Source organism: Caretta caretta, chromosome 15 (genome assembly GCF_965140235.1).
Source record: "Caretta caretta isolate rCarCar2 chromosome 15, rCarCar1.hap1, whole genome shotgun sequence".
NCBI lineage: Eukaryota > Metazoa > Chordata > Testudines > Cheloniidae > Caretta > Caretta caretta.
In genome coordinates this window covers 25,400,086-25,417,184 of record NC_134220.1, presented here as the reverse complement: position 1 = coordinate 25,417,184, position 17,099 = coordinate 25,400,086, and the positions used below count along the sequence as shown (strand labels likewise).

At 36.9% G+C, this 17,099-nt stretch overlaps 1 protein-coding gene across 9 annotated transcripts in view; it reads right to left on the bottom strand.

The window, feature by feature from the left end:
- Nucleotides 1–17,099, bottom strand: part of SBNO1 (strawberry notch homolog 1) — a 43,286-nt gene that overhangs the window by 18,917 nt on the left and 7,270 nt on the right. For 5 of the 9 annotated variants that reach the window (XM_075120037.1, XM_048820987.2, XM_048820984.2 and 2 more), the window contains 11 exons: nucleotides 14,134–14,267; nucleotides 13,374–13,478; nucleotides 12,118–12,427; nucleotides 9,520–9,620; nucleotides 7,882–7,978; nucleotides 5,330–5,490; nucleotides 5,017–5,150; nucleotides 4,766–4,856; nucleotides 2,115–2,276; nucleotides 1,253–1,388; nucleotides 1,068–1,173 (listed from right to left, as the gene is read on the bottom strand). In XM_075120037.1, coding sequence (XP_074976138.1) covers nucleotides 1,068–1,173; nucleotides 1,253–1,388; nucleotides 2,115–2,276; nucleotides 4,766–4,856; nucleotides 5,017–5,150; nucleotides 5,330–5,490; nucleotides 7,882–7,978; nucleotides 9,520–9,620; nucleotides 12,118–12,427; nucleotides 13,374–13,478; nucleotides 14,134–14,267 — 1,537 coding nt within the window. Of the gene's footprint in view, nucleotides 1–1,067; nucleotides 1,174–1,252; nucleotides 1,389–2,114; nucleotides 2,277–4,765; nucleotides 4,857–5,016; nucleotides 5,151–5,329; nucleotides 5,491–7,881; nucleotides 7,979–9,519; nucleotides 9,621–12,117; nucleotides 12,428–13,373; nucleotides 13,479–14,133; nucleotides 14,268–15,369; nucleotides 15,457–17,099 lie in introns of those variants that run through there. The other 4 variants (XM_048820986.2, XM_048820980.1, XM_048820982.1 and 1 more) reach the window with 4 other exon arrangements.

Below are 17,099 nucleotides of genomic sequence, written 5' to 3'. Positions count from 1 at the left end.
AAAGTTACAGTTATCTGACAGATTTTTTTAATACACATTTGTCAAGAGTGTATTAAATGAGTGCATTTTCTGTTCATTCAGTTACTCTGATTTATACTGGCATAAGAGCCAAATTTGGCTCTTAAGCAGCCAGGTATTCTAAATTATTTTCAACCATCAGCACAGCTTTAGGTGCAGGCGGGGGCTAAGGTAGTCAACTATGAAGTTAATTTAGCTGAAAATTTAGGTCTATATATATTTAGTTTCACTTTTGTTGCATACTTAACACATAGTATGTTTGTACTAGTATAGTCCCTATAGAGAACAATGTCTGTTATACGCAATACAAGATGATACACAAAGAGGATCTAAGATTTAGAAAAAATGTATGAAATGTATTTTTCAAATACTATAACCACGTAAATGGGAATTAAATGGTTAGAGAATGTTACATTTGCATTCTTTTGTATGGCACTTTCCAGATTTTTTTTTATTATTTGAAAGTTCTGGGGAATGACGTGCCCATTTTCTTTAAAAGGTATTCCGGTTTTCATTAAACGAGGAACAGTGTAAATTCCATAATCTGGAACTAACCGGCTAAGGACCACCAGAAAGCCCCGAGAAGCAGGACTTCTGTTGACCTTATACACCGTGCACCAGACCTCCAGAATCAGCTTGCCCCTTCACTACACTTTTTACTTTGTAGCTAAATCTATCCTGTATGAAGCGTACTGGGTATGTGCATTATGTACTTTTCATGAGGATCAATTAAATCAAAAACATTTCACCACAACACCCAATTGCACTTCTCTAACTTAAAACCACTGTACCTCAACCTTTTTCAATTGTAGGTTTTAGAAAGTTAATTAGCTTTTTTTTTTTAAACTAAGTATATCCCTACCCAAGCTCCATTTACTTCATTTTTTGCTAAAAAAGTTAAGAAAGGTTCATTTTTAGACACAGAACAAGCTTGAAAGAATTTCAGAACTATAAGTGACTGAAAACAGGGCTGAAATGGAAAACTGGAAACCATAATGCAGCCACAACTATAGCTGTTCTTGCTATAATTCTTTAACGCATTACATTACCTTCTTTCAACAGCCTGAATAAAGTCACTGAATTCCCTAAATGGGGTTCCTTCACCCCATATTCCCAGACGGTTCATGTATGCCATATTTCGCGGCTCAGATGCACCTGAAAGGAATAGCACACACTGTACCAATGCCAATAAAAAGTCAGTTTTCTCTAAACATCTGTATTAAGTAATACTTACCTGTGGCACTAGCATAAACAACTCTAGCCTTCGGAAGTTTATTCTGAAGCTCCAATACAGCTAAGCCTGTCTTTGTTGGTTTTGAAGAACCAACAGGACACAGATTCTTAGCTTTGTGACATTCATCAAATACTATCTGAACATTAATTAAGGAATAATTATGCATCCTACAATCAATATAGTACAGGGCACTTAGAATGCAGAGGGTTTTGTTTTTTTTTAATTGATTTTTGCAGTGAACTCTATACTTTCATTAGCTATCAGTTTTAATTAGTAAATGTTCTACACAGACTTCAGTCAGAAACAATTTGACTTTTTTTTTTAAAGCAATGTCAAGACATTCAATTTTAAACGATTCAAATATACACTTAGTATAATGTTTTCATGTATTTTTGGAATGAATTTTCTTGAAGTACTATGCATTTTCCCCAAAGATTTTACAGGAAAAAGCCATAAGAACTGGAAAGAAATTATGTACAATTTAACCAAGAGGTAAGGTTTCTGATGACCATATTCCAGGCTCAACCTGCCTATTTAAAGACCAAAGCCTTGATTCTGATCTCATTCTGGTTTACATCAATGTAACTTCATTAACTCTATTGAAGTCAATCCCTGATTTACACCAACATAGGACCAGAATCAGGCTGCTAGTTGGTCACATGTACAGTGTGCTACATGTTTTGAATAAAGCATTTAGAAAACGTCTGTGGTGGCTGACAAATTGTATAGTTTCAAATTAATGAAAAACATCCTTCCTAAAATAACTGTAAATAAAATGTACAAGGTTGCCTTCCAACAAAAGAGGTGTGTTTTATATTATGGTTCAATTATTTCTGTTGCAGACTAAGAAATGAAAGGATACAACTCCATCAAAGTCATCGCCACACCAGTGGAGAAGCTGCTTTAACCTGGTTTTGTATTTACCACCAGATTGACTTTCACCAATAAGAGAAGAGTATGTGGCAAAAATTACACCTTTCTTTACACTCCCATTATGTTTGGAAGAAATTTTTCCATATTTGAACTGCAAAAAAAGAGACAAAGTTACATTTTAGTAAGTTACAAAAATTGGTCTGTCTGCATCTTAGTCAAGAAGAGACACCTCACAACTCAAGTTTCAGAGTAGCAGCCGTGTTAGTCTGTATTCACAAAAAGAAAAGGAGTACCTGTGGCACCTTAGAGACTAACCAATTTATTTGAGCATAAGCTTTCGTGAGCTACAGCTCACTTCATCGGATGCATCTAGTGAATGCTCAAAGAGTGACACTGATTGAAGCACTGATTCGGCATTCCTTACATAACAGTGAAGTCACCAGTGATTTCAATTTATAGGATTAGATCCCAATTTGCAGCTGGGAACATGGTTAAGACGATAGTATGGTGGTGCTCTCGTAAGTGCATCCTGGAAGGTATAATCTTCCATGGCTTCAGATTTTACAGGTTAGGCACCCCTTTTAGGGGTTTCCCCGAGTGTAAAGCCAAGATGTGTCATCATGAGTCAACAGGTACTCAGACCTTTTTTTTTTTTTTTTTTTTTTTTTAAAGTTGAATACAGCATTTAGCCAAGAGATCAAATTTATTTACAGTGGCTACTAAGTGAATTGTCTTAACGTTCTAAAAAACAATGATTTACTCATCTGTTTCCTAGTCATTGGTCTGACAGACTTTAAAAAGAGGAAGCAAAATCATTTTTAGTCAGACAGTGAATATGACCAGTAACAGCATTTAGCTCTTACATAGTAAGGCATCTGCTTTAGCTATCCATTTATCATTAAAAAGAAAAATAAGCAGTAAAAACGCCAAACTCAAAAAAAAAAAAAAAAAAAAGAAGCAATATTCCCTGCCCAGCTCTAAAAGGACTTCAAGCATAAATAGTGCCCTTAACTTCTGACTAGAAGTTAGGTGTATATGGGTAATTATTTGCAGGTTTAGAGCCAAACTGAAAAAAAACATCTACATGTCACTTGGAATTATAAAAAATGTAGGGCTGGAAGGGACCTCAAGAAGTCATCAACTCCAGCCCCCTGCGCTGAGGCAGGACCAAGTAAACCTAGACCATCCCTGTTTTTAAAAACCCTCCAATGTTCAGGATTCCACAACCACTCCTGGAAGCCGATTCCAGAGTTTAACTACTCTTAGAAAGTTAGAAAGGTTTTCCTAATATCTAACCAAAATCTCCCTTGCTGCAGATTAAGCCCATTACTTCTTATCCTAGCTTCTGTGGACATGGTGAACAATTGTTCACCATCTTTATAACAGACCTTAGCATATTTGGAGATTTTTAGCAAAGTCCCCCCTCAGTCATCGTCTCTCAAGATTAAAACATGCCCAGTTCTTTTAACCTTTCCTATAGGTCAGGTTTTCTAAAACATTTTTGTTGTTCTCCTCTGGACTCTCTCCAGCTTGTCCACATCTTCCTTAAAATGTGGCACACAGCATTGCACACTGCTCTCCAGCTGTGGCCTCACCAGTGCCAAGTAGAGTGGGACAATTACCTCATGTGTCTTACAACACTCCTGTTAATACACCCCAGAATATTAGCCTTTTTTGCCGTTAAGTCACATTGCTGATTCATTCAATTTGTGATCCACTTCAACCCCCAAATCCTTTTCAGCAGTTCTACCACAGCCAGCGACTCCCCCATTTTGTAGTTGTGCATTTGATTTTTGCTTCTTAAGTGAAGTACTTTGCACTGATATTTATTGACTTTAATCTTGTTGAATTCAGACCAATTCTCCAATTTGTCAAGCTTCTTTTGAATTCTAATCTTGTCCTCCAAAATGCTTGTAAAGCCTCCCAGTTTGGAGTCATCTGCAAACTATATACATATACTCTCTACTCCATTATCTAAGTCACTAATAAAAGTACTACAGTACCAGACCTGAGGCTGATCTGAGACATCCCACTGGATACATCCTCTCAGTTTGACAGCAAAACATTGACAATTACTATGAGTACGGTCTTTCCACCTGTTGTGCACCCACCTTATAGTAATTTTATCTAGACCACATTTCCCCAGTTTTCTTGTGCGAGAGACATGTTATGACTGCGTCAAAAACCTTACTAACATCAAGCTATATCACTTCTATTGTTTCCCTCCTATCCACTAAGCTTGTAAACCTGTCAAAAAAAAGAAGGAAATTAGGCTGGTTTTGCATGATCTGTTCTGGACAAATCCATGCTGGCTACTTCTTATAACCACATTATCCTCCAGGTCCTTACAAACTGATTGTTTAATCATTTGTTCCAGTATCTTTCCAGATATTTAAGTTAGACTGACTGGTCTATAATTCCCTAGGTCTTCTGTTCCCCCTTTTAAAGATAGGTATTTGGCTTGCATTCCTTTCCCCTTATTGTTAATATTAATTGTGTTGAGTATCTGGTCACCATTAATCCTGTTTGTTTCAACATAAAACTTAAGAATGGTATTAATTTTAAACAGTAACATGTATGTCATCACACAAGCGTACCTAAAGGTTTGCCTCAATTGTACATAGTAAAAAGTTTCCACACCTTGTTTAATGAATGAACCAAAATATTTTTTGCTCCAATGTCCCTCAAGTCTCTTTCAGCATCATATTTCAGATCATTTGACACACTAAACCTGGATACAAAATAAAAACAAAAAAAAGCATATAATCTGTAAAATTATTGAAGCAAAAGACCAAAAGAGCAACAATCCAAGACTTTTGTCCAAAAGAGCTTACACTAACTTTAAATACTGTAATAACTACAAAATTTACCATCACAAATCGTTAACTTACCATACAGCTCTTTTTCTACCCAACAGATAATTTTCATAGATTATTCCAGCTATGGTTCTTCCTTTTCCTACACCAGCACCATCACCTATCAAGAATCCAGCTCTGTCTCCATTAGGCAGGAATGTTTCATGTTGCTGTGAAAGAAAACAAGTTTTCAAAAGTGCATCATTTATAGATTCCGGCAGGAACAGACAAGTCCACACTATCCCCTCCCCCCTTTCACAAGCTGATCCTGAAAGGCAATACTTAGTCCTTCAGTGGACCTTTGTATTCTGAAAATAAAATATTTAAAAAATACTATAGTGCAACATACCTGAGCTGCATAAGTAATTGCTTCAAGTTGCAATGCCGACAGCCAACCATTATCAATACTTTCTTCAGATATTGATGTCTGATACCATACTTCAGGAGGGGTTACACTGGATAACGAACTTGTTTCGACTACTGGATCAGGATGACGTAGACCAATTTTTACTAGTTTGGGGAAAAAAAACAGTAGTTCTAAACATAATTCAGAACAGTTTCACTCGTTACATTAGTTATTTCAGAAGTGGATAAAACCCCATAACAATTTCCAAGACTAGGTGTTTTTGATTCACGATTAAGGTTAAATGCAGGACAACTCTAAATTCCTATGCGCTTTTGAATCCAGCTTCTGCTCTTAATATATGAAATGGTGTCCCTTTAAGAAAAAGGAATGCATTAATCCACGACTTCATTAATGAAAGTAATTTAAAGGTGACCTGCGAAGCTTTTGAGTTTGTTCACTTTCAGCTTGTAAGACTCATGGTCCATGAAGATCCACTTCTGCTTTCTCAAAATCCCCTTTTAAGTTAAAACTAATGGCTCTGAGTTCTGCCTTCCCTCACAGAAAAGTCCCCTGAAGGACTTAAGCTCTGCTCTCTGACGACATCACTGCCGTTTTCATATCAAGAACATATACATAGCTTTCCTCAACCAGTCTTTATTTACACATTGCTAGATTGTGTACGTGGTCAAACTATCTTATAGCACAGAGTGTGGGAAGAGAAGAGTCTGACTAGGAGCAGCTCAGATTAGTCAGTGATTAGCACACAGTTCCACTGGGTTTGTGATGTCACTAATCCACAAAAAAATGAAGTTACATGAACTGAGAGAAAAGGCACTTCCAAGACACACACTCCAAGGAATACAAGATCGAAAAAGAATTTTTAAAGTGTTACGAGAACTTAAACAAATGCTGTCATATGAGGGCTCTTAGAAAAAATCCAAAAAGCTTTGCAGGTCACTTAAATAGACTTAATGTTCTCAAAAGTATTGTACCATTTGGTTACAAATAGCAGTTGAGACTACGGCAATGTCATCAATATGGGAGCTTACGGGCATTTGAAAACCAGTTTCTGTTTTGTGACATGTTGAATTGCTTAAACTAAACTCCTGTATTTCACTCATGTTGAGCTGTAATAAAAGATGAATAAAGATTTACAATCTTACATTCCTTGGGTTCCCACAAAATCTGTTACATACGTTTCAGTAAGGTAATACACTTAGGAGTGCAATTTTACATTAACTGCTCAGAAAAAGTGTCATATGTCTTTCCAACACACTGACCATAATGGGTGTAGCTCTTAAATCTTTTTATTCCAATGAGCGAACTCTTCAACTGAAAGCAGCAGTGAAAGCAAGAATAAAAGGAGAAGCCTTAGGAGCAGTGGGTTACTACAGTGCTGCTGAAAAGGATAAAGTTTACTTTTTTGGTAAGACCAGGGGAGGAAATTGGTGCCACATCCTGCTGTGGAAAAATAAAAGGCAACCAGGATGAAGTGACAGTGGAAAGCAAAACATTTTTTGGACGCATATGGAAAAGAACTATCAGTTTTAAAGTTACAACATGTGGTGAAATTCTATTGCTTGTGTATCTTGGAGTTCTACAGAGACAATCTTATTGGTAACTTTTGCCCTTAAAAGTATGAACATTTTAGTGGGGGTCTGCCTTCAACAGATCTATATTTGTATGCAGTATGAACCAAGGGATTCAAACACTGCTTAAAATCATGCTGTAATTTTTTTTAAACCTGTTAGGAACACCATGAGCTATTAAAAGTTAAATTTTTAGCAATTTAATGTCGTTATTTATGTTCTATTTACATGTCAGATTGGACAGTGAAACAAATCAATTAAGTCAGTTACTTCCATATTCTTAGTGCTGCAAAGTTTAAGTATACATCTGCAGAGTAATGTTCATTTGTTTTAAAGATAATTTATTTCTGAAATAAGATAAACTGTGGAAATACTTTTACTAATCTTTGGTTCTATAACAGCTGCTAAAAAAAATAAAATTTAGGGCCAAATTTGACCACGCACTTAAATTACATACACGTAAACACTTCCCCAGCCATGCTTAGATTGAGGCTAGTGACTGCTCAGTAATCAAGTTACTGAAATGCTGTACTTGGCCAATAAGACGAAGCCCCCTAATATGAAGACAACAGTTCAGGCCTGAGCAGTCAGGAACAACTGTTTATTTTAAAATTATGTGCATAGATGGACACAATTCTAAAGACCATGGGCAAGCCAAAGTTTTGGCTTACCAACTATGTTACTGTAAAAACTTACCATTGTTCATGAACTACTGACAGAAAGTTAAACCAAAAAAGTATCAGACCTGTCCAAGGCCAAGTTCAAATATCTTAGCCTCTTTCAAAAGTTGACCGTTGCAGGAGAAGGCAATTTTCTCCACAAAGAGCAAAATCTGGTCCCCTTTTAGTTATTTAATTTTGATGCATTATAAAGCATTACTATTCTCTCTCTACATATTCTGTTAGGAATTTGGGCACTAAACCATTTAAAAAGCTTCAGTTTTTGGATGCAACCAGAGAGTCATACATTTTATTGGCATATACTCTGCATATGTCTCTGCATGACCCATTTCTTCTTCATCCTCCTCCTCAGGTTCCTCTTCCTCTTTTATTACTGGCACTTTCTACAATACAAATATATCTGCATTAGTCAAATAATATATTGCTGATGTTCAACATCCTAGAAGTGTACAGGAACATTGAGTGGAAGCTAGAATACAGACATTGACATTAGTAGTGTTTTCATAATAGTGCATTACCTGAACCAGAGAGCAATAGGAACATCAATTACAAGATTCCAGAAGGCTTCAACAGCCATATTCTTTTTGTAGGGACTCCCTTCACAGACAGTGGCATTCCACTGGATGCCAGTATCACTGGAAAGTGAGTTAAATGATACTAGCATAGGAAATGTGAGCCAAAAAAATTAAAATCTGCAAAGTAGCGTGAGCACTGCAACTAAGCCAGTGGACCAACTGTTTTATAAAGTTTTTAAAGCTGACTTTATGTACCAGTTGGTATAAATTTTAATTGAACTTCAATTATCCAAATGTAATGAGAACCAATGGGAAGCTATTTGTTTGCCTTGCCATGAATTCAAAACTTCAGGGCATAAGTCTACATAACCAGGGACACACAGGGGACATAACTCATGTTTAGATAAAGGGGTGCTAAAAAGGAGTACAATTTTATTTTACTGCAGTCAGTCAGTGTGCCACGGATTAAATGTAGGTTCACAGACGTGCATTTGAGAGTGTATCTCAACATACACACCTGTAAAGTAACTTAGAAAGGAAAAGACCTTCAAGTAAATATTTCTGTGAAATCTGTTGCAGATTTCCATTGGTTAAAGATTCAAATGACTTTGAAGTATTGGACAGTATGCATATGTAATGCACCCACCACTGTGGTACCCAATATTACTCACCAAGAGATGACAATAGCCCATTATCATCCCGTGGCCTAGGCTACTATACAACAGATACCTGAAGCACTTTTTTTTTTTAAAAGCAGAAAAGAAACATCCTCCATCCCAGAAGACAAAACCCTTCCGCATCAGATAGCTCTTTTAATATTAAAGATCTAGACAGCTTCCAGGTGCCATACTGGAGATCACACACTAGACTCATTTGAATCTAGTTCCCATTGAAGTACAATGGTATCAGTGCTAGTTATTCACTAAACACCTAGCATATCAATGGGAGAAGAAACGGAGTCTTATGGTCATACAACCCAAGGCTGGTCCAATTTGCTGCAGAAACATTAAAAGCCCCAAACTGTGGGGAGCTGTGTATCTGGCTGCATGGAAGGGAAATTTATACAGAGGAAGTTTCCAAAAGCAGAGTGAGAGAGCTGCACATCAGCTTCGGTCAGGTAGGATTACCCATCAGCATGCACAGTGGGTTCTTGTGAAAGATGCCTGACCTTCATATGACTCCCACCCTAGCTCACATGGAAACTGCTCTGGAGATATGGTCTGCCTGGACCAACCACTCCACAACTACAGCAGCCAGGGAAAATTCTCCTTCAGAATCAGATGTGCTAAGTGGTTATGGAAACCTAGGAAACTTACAGGAGCAACTGCTGAAACTAGATAAAGACAGTTGGGACCATTTATATATAAAACTCATTTAAGAAACTATATCCATTCATTCTTACTACTCACCATAGTAGGTGAATAACTTCTCATTTTTACATCATTTACCCATATTCTTGTTACTTCTTTTGTAGATGCCTCCTTCTTTACAGCACCATTGCTTAGATCAGCTACAAGAAAAATTACATTTTACAGAAATTAATAATTTTCCTTACATTTTCTCTGTTGTATTGATTTACACATCACACAGTCAAGGTAGCTGGAAATGAAGATCTGAAATCTTTGATAGTACACTGACTTCCTCAAGAACAATAGCCAAATATATTTATCTATAGAACTCTGAATGTGCCTGAAATTAGTCCTGTTGCCTCCTTCTGAGGGAGCCACATGTACTTAAATCTTTAGTTTAACCAGTACCATCGTATCTGAGAGAGATGCGTGAGTCTATTAAATGTAACTTAAAGAGAAGACACCTTCACCAAATCCCTATATAGGCCATTTAATAGTGAGAGCTAAGGCAGTTTAATAGGAAACCACAAACCCAGTTTTATCGAGAGATGTGATCTTACCTGGTTTGGTGGCGTTTACCACCTTTGGAGACACTACAATTATTTCTGCAAGAAAGTTAACATGTTGGACTGAATTGTTTTAAATGCTACAAATGGACAACAAGACATTTGTTCACTTTCCTCCCTTTAGAATTTAATGGTGATGAGACTCACAGTACAGATCTAAGACAAATAGTTATACAAGGATGGATACAGTGAATGTTTTAGTTAAGGAGCTATCTTTCAAGCTTCCAGTATGTGAAAGCAAAAGTATAAGTTAAATGTAAGACTTGCAGAGGTTACTTTTGTAAGAAGAGTTAAATAAAAATACAAAAAGCTAAAAATTATATATTATATACTAAGACAGCATTTAAATGCTCTGTTGTAAAGCGTCATTCTTCCAAGTTCTATTAAGCGTTTCTGCAAAGATGTCATCAGGGAAGAGAAAAAAAAGAGTCTGCTTTCTGTAGACCCTGGGCTGTTTAAAAAAAAACCTTCCCTTTCATAGGACAGCTGAATTATACGTTCAGCAGTTGTGTGTTACAAAACCAATGTCACCTTCCCGAATTTGGAATATCATCCAGATATTCCATAATATCTTCCATCAGGTATACAGCCTTCCATTAAGCACAAATGAGATAAGGGAACGGAGTTAAAGCTTTATAGCATCACTGACTTGTTTTTCCGGATTAAGCACCTCAACCTTTAGCTAGTTTTAGTCACCTATAATCTTGGTGGAGACTGGGAAAACAGTTGGAACAAAGATGGGACATGCGACTGTGTTCCTGTTCTAGTCTTCACAGCCAGCCTCATCTATACTATATCCTACTTGTTTATTTTTTTAAAAAATAAAGAAATTCTCAAGCTACTGAAAGTTATATTGGACTCAACTCTACTTCAGCAACTGACAAAATACATCAAGAAGTTACTACTATATTGGAGACAATGACATGCCCTGTAAAAAGACTAGGCACATAATCATTACGCTAAGGCAACAAAAATTCTCCCTCTGATTCCATGTTAATGTTTAAAGGGGTGCATTGTGAACTTGAAAGTTAAAATTTCAGGTACCACATGTCAGGAGTTTCTTTATTTTTTAAGTCCTTATCTGCCTGTATGGAAAGATCAACACAATAGGGAAAGTTCTCTACATAGTGAAAGAAAACTGTGAAACTATCTATACCCAAAGTGCTGCTTAAAGTAAACTAATTATAAATGGTTTTTGCAAGTCTTCTATGTGGGGGTAGGGGGTGGGTGCGTGCGTACACACACACACACACGACTTGCAAAAACTTCCGCAGTACCGCATCAACTATATTTAAGGTGAAGCTGGTAGCTAAGTTTCTGGGCTTGATCCTGCCACAGGATCTCAGATGTTTATACATATTAGATCTCCCAATATTTGTAACTTACCATTTAACTATTCCTGTAACAATTTCCCCCTAAATATGGAGTATTGGAGAAGCACTAAATTGTCTATAAAAAGATTAGCCACCACCCACAATAGATTTTAACATTACAACACAAAAGAGGGTTTTTTTTTTGTTTTGTTTTTTTTAAGTGCACAGATTTCTGTTTATTCCCTCCCCAATGGATGCTTTAGAGAAACATGGCTAGAAGTCAAAAATACTAGCTTGCTCTAAAATTCTTTTTGGGAAGGAGAGAGAAAGGGTTGTGACTATCATTTAAGGACAATACTCCCCTAGCACGCGTGCACACACGAGATTAGACAATGGCATAGGTTCAAATAATGCAACTTCAACAAGATTAACAAATTGCTATATACAAAACATTACTAACGTCAGTCATTTACCAGCTTCCTATTTAAAAATTTATCTTCAGTTTGTCTCAATTCTTAAAAGGACATATCAAAGGGTTCTTGAGTTTTTAAAAATTCAGTCATTTTGTGCCGCTTCCAACTTCTCAACATTCCAAAAATAAAGTATGGAGTCCAACATATGCCAGGTTTTCTAGGCTCAATTTTAATGTTACTGTGCTATTCTATTCTCTTACTCCACGGAGAGCCAAAAAGACCACCACCAAGATCTCTTTATTAGATTATTTCAGTATCACATTTCTGAAACAAAATGCACATGATGAAGGGGAAAGAACCACTTACTAGCTGCTGTTGCAACTGGCTGGGCAATGTTCGGAGGTGGCTTCAATTTCATTAGTTCATTAAGACTATTGTTTTTGAGCAGATCTTTCAGCTGGACCTGGTCCTTTGAAGGTGCAGTGGTCAAGGCATTGCGTACTGCTGGTGCTGCAACCGATGGTCGAGTCGTTGTGCTGGTCTGAATGATTTTTGCTACAGTGATGGTCTGCCTAGTAGTTGTCACAGGTGTGGTTTTTGTCATTACTATTGTAGTCCCCAAAGTTGGAAGCTGATTTATTTGATTCAGCACAAAGGTTGTGGTTGATGGTGGCTGCTAGAAAAGAAAAACAAAAATGTGAGATTTTCCTGTTTTGGAAATATCATGATGATTCTCAAAAGTGACAATACTCGGAAAGCAAAACTTCTGTTATATGCCTTTCAGCTAGAGGACAGGAGGTATCAATTTAAGCAGTGTGAGGGGTTTTTTTGTTCTTAAGTTGGTGGACTGTCAATATTATCTTTCCATAGCACAACCAACTGATGACAGAATGCCATTTTATCTCAGGATGTGGAAGCCTGAGAAAGAAGCTTCTTCCAAAATGCATGAGTGTTGCTTCATGGGAGGATCCAGATTCACAGGTTTTTTTTCCAAAGAGAAGAGGAAAGAACAGGTAAGAAAAAAGGATTTCACCGTTCAGACACAAAGTACATCCGCTGTGTGGAGAAGCTTGGGTTGTAAAGAAATCTTACACACTGCACAACATGGTTTTACCATTAGTTTATAAATCAACTAATGTCTATTTTAGAACTCCTTTTTCTGTGGAGATTCTTTGATAACCCTACCCTCAAGATATTGATCTACTTCTACTTTATGTTATCTTTAGAAAGATAAAGATTATCTTGTTCATAACTTCTATGTTAACTGATATTCCGCATAATACATCCAGAATTCTCAGTCTCCCAATTTAGGATAATATATGGTACCTAAAAGCATCAGGTTTAATGGCATCCTTATTCTAAATGTACTCATAAGAAATGAAACTGGGCTCTTCCTTAAACAATTTTTCCCTTTAAATCTGGCTTGATCTAACACATGGCATCTCTTACACATCAGGCCAACCCTTCAAAAGTGAGTGTTACTGAAAAAGCAGGGAAAGAATTTTTATCTGTATTACAAACTATACTGAAGGGATGGCTAAGAGCCAACAATTTTTAGGCCTTCCTCACTTTTTCACTTCACTATTTTACACATACAAAACTCTAAACATGTCAGCTCTTACCCTGACATTTAATAGTGCTGGAGTAGATACAGTCTCTGGTTCTTGTTTAACAGCAACTGTTGCCTCAGTCTCCAAGCCTAGTTCTAATGCACTAAGTGGCACTGACTAGAGAGAAAGAAAGCAAGCACGATCAGGTACTAGTTTTAGTAGGAAAAAAAGAATGAAAACCTTTACTACTATCCCCGCCCCCCCATTTTAAAACTAATGACCAACTTTGCCTGTTAATAATCCTGGTTTCATTAGAAATCAAGATGGTAGCACACCAAGCCATTGACTTTGCCCCCAAAATTGATTCAAGCATAAAGCCTTTCCAGTTAACGGCTGCGAAAACTGAGCGAGTTTTGCAATTTCATTTCTGTTGACAGTCTATTGTTTTCTGGTCCATGTCCAAAAATGTGTTCCATTCTTGGGGTGTGTAAGCTGTCCTAGAGATTAAATCAATTCTCTCTCTTGCTTCGAAGGAGAGAAAAGCCACCCAAGACATATCAATGGAAGTTCTATGTGTGGATACATGACATTGTGGCCCTAGAAAGTATATATAACTCATATTAATACAAGTTCAGTCAATAACGTACATAATTTTGATTTCTAAAATACATATTTAAGACAGGTGATTACCATCTCAATTTTTTCCATACACAAGCCCAGCATAGCAATGAAAACATACAACAACTCCATTCTTTCACAACCGTTAACAAAAAAAGTCTATGATTCTATATTATGCAATATTGGTTAATTTTAAAAAGCTCTCATTTTTAACCTGCTGAACAGCTGGCGCTGGTGCTGGGGTTGCAAGGCCCATGTCCGCAGGGTCAATATCAAATAGATCATTTGGACTGATTCCACTCTCACTCAAAGCAGCAAGCAACAGATCTTGTCCTGGCTCCACCATCTCTAAAACAAAAATAAATAAGACCACAAGTTACAATTGTAATCATTGTTTATCCTGCAAAACCTTTAGCATTTTATATTTCTTTATCTGATTTCTAAGGGCACAGTCAAATTAGTCAGTCACTTTCATAAAACAAGTTTCAGGATCTAAATGTGCCCAGAGTCTCTTGACAATGCCTGTGGTTTTGTGCTCAATTTTTCAAAATTAAAAAATATTTCTCACTTACGTACAAGATCTACATAAACAGGGGATCCAATGAAAACCTAACTATTCACAAGATGCTATCAAATGCATAAAGTAAACAAAGTTTAAAAAGCTTTCTTCTAGCCTTTGTCTTGGTAATTGTAGGAGTTTCAAGTAATACTAGTAGGCAAAAGTGGTGAGATGGAAGTGCCATTTATGTTGTATCCCTTTAAGAACAGCCCCTAAAGCACATTGCCTAAGCAGGGAGAAGTACTTAGCTAGTAGTTAAAAATAATTGGTTTGTTTAGCCTATAACAATTCTGTACCTGCTTAATGAGACAAGAATTTAGGAAAAGTCAGTTAAAATTAAGTAGTTCTAGAAATACTTGTTTTATATTAAACTAAAAATCTTTTAGTTTTTGTACCATAAATGAATTTGAGATAATTTTTCACATAGTGAGCAGGATAGATGGTCAACTGCTGTATTTAATGTATTAAGTCAGCATTGGGACACTCAGAGCAAAAGGTAGGCCATGGGCTTTTCATGTATAGGATAGCTGTTAAAATTAAAAAGAAAAGGAGTACTTGTGGCACCTTAGAGACTAACCAATTTATTTGAGCATAAGCTTTCGTGAGCTACAGCTCACTTCATCACTCACAAAAGCTTATGCTCAAATAAATTGGTTAGTCTCTAAGGTGCCACAAATACTCCTTTTCTTTTTCCGAATACAGACTAACACGGCTGTTACTCTGAAACCTGTTAAAATTAAGTTTTAATACTGTCCTGGAGTAAATTAAGAAGTCAAATATTCCATGTTTTTGGGGGAGAGGGGAAGCCCAGTTATTACAAATCATAATACAAATATCCGCTTTTATTCCACAAAGGGACTCAGTTTTTGCTCAAACATTACAGTTACTCACTTTTCTGTATAGCCTTGCTTGAATTCCTAGAGTTTACTCACTGTTGACTACAGGTGTCTGCACTCTGTGTAGATGAACTCTGTTTAGCTGTAAGCATAGAAAAGGACAAAACATTCAGCATTGTTTCAGAAACATGGTTTTATCCAAAGTTTTCAAAACAATGCTAAGCAGTTTATCCTTGTCTGCACTCATAGCTAAGATATGTTCAACACTTGGTTAACAGCACCTACACTGCTGACAATTGCCAGAACAGGTAACAAACAAAGCTCAAAGATCCAAAATTCTTGTGCTCCCTAGTTCTAGACTGCCCATTGTTGAGGAGATACCTGCTCTCTTCTAGTAACAGAAGAGGTACTGGCAAAGATTGAGGTGTCAAAAGAAAAACATGCTGGAACGGATAATGTAAATTCAGTAAATCAGTTTAAGAATGAAGTTAGTAGCTATTACCATAGTGTCTAGGAGCCCTAGTCAAGGATAAGGACCCCACTGCTAGATGCTGTACAAACAGAACAAAAAGATGGCCCTCAAGAGACAACAGATGGACACATATGGGGGAGCACAAGGAAACAATGAGGAAATGTTGGTCAATACGACAGGCAGTGATTTCACCACACCAACAGCCTGTTAATTTTTTTTGTAGCATCATGGCAAAGGAGAGCTTTTGGGGGGTTTTGGAGTTGCATAATGAGATGGCTTTGTAGATTTTTACAGGGAAACTTCCCAAGCAAATGGGCAGCATGGGGGAAGACAGGAATGTGCTTGTTTGAAAATATAACAAGTAGACAAGCAGAAGCTGGCATTGACAGCTCAACAGCAAATGAGATAATAGGTAGGATGGGGACTGACTGACGGGCCTTGGAAGTAAAAAGAAAAGGAGTACTTGTGGCACCTTAGAGACTAACCAATTTATTTGAGCATAAGCTTTCGTGAGCTACAGCTCTGGGCCTTGGAAGTGAATACAAGTAGCTTATGTTTGATACGATCGAGAAAGAGAAGCCAGTGGAGGAATCTGAAGAGGGGGTGACGCTGGATTGGATTGTAAAAGCCAAAAAGAAGGATGTTGCAGTCAGTAATCAAGATGCGAGCTGAGAGCTTACTTGATAGTTTTAATTGTAGGGATGAAGATGAAAGGCTGCATCTTAGAGATGTTATGCAGAAAAAAAAGACAAGACTTAGACACGGCCAAGATGTGAGGACAGAGAGAGCCCCAAATCGAAGAGGACACATCCAGATTTAACTGTCAGTAAAACATATAATCCCATTAAAGCCAGATATTATATCAAAGTATTATAGGGTAACAAATATTGTACTTTTTTCTTTAAGGCATTTCTTTTTTCTTTAAGGCATTCAGAGTGACCTTACTTCTGTACTTGGTTGAATTAAATATAAGATACCTAGAACATCATGATGAGGAGATCTAGTTGCACTGCTGCTTCCTCAAAGAAAAACCATCTCACTAGTCTTTTAGAATTATCTGAATAAGTCAATAAACAAATAAAAGAAAAAGGTGACAATTTAAACTTTCATAAGGCCTTTGACCATCCCCCAAAAGAGGCTACTAAAAAAACTAGTCAGTTGAGAAACTGGATTAAGGCAAAAATCAAAGTAGGAAAAAATGATTAATTGTCATCCTGAGAAAAGGTTAACAGTGGGATGCCACAAGGTTCCAGACTGGAACTGGCAGTGATCAGTACATTTATAAATTAACTGGAAAAGGGTGGGAGTAGCAA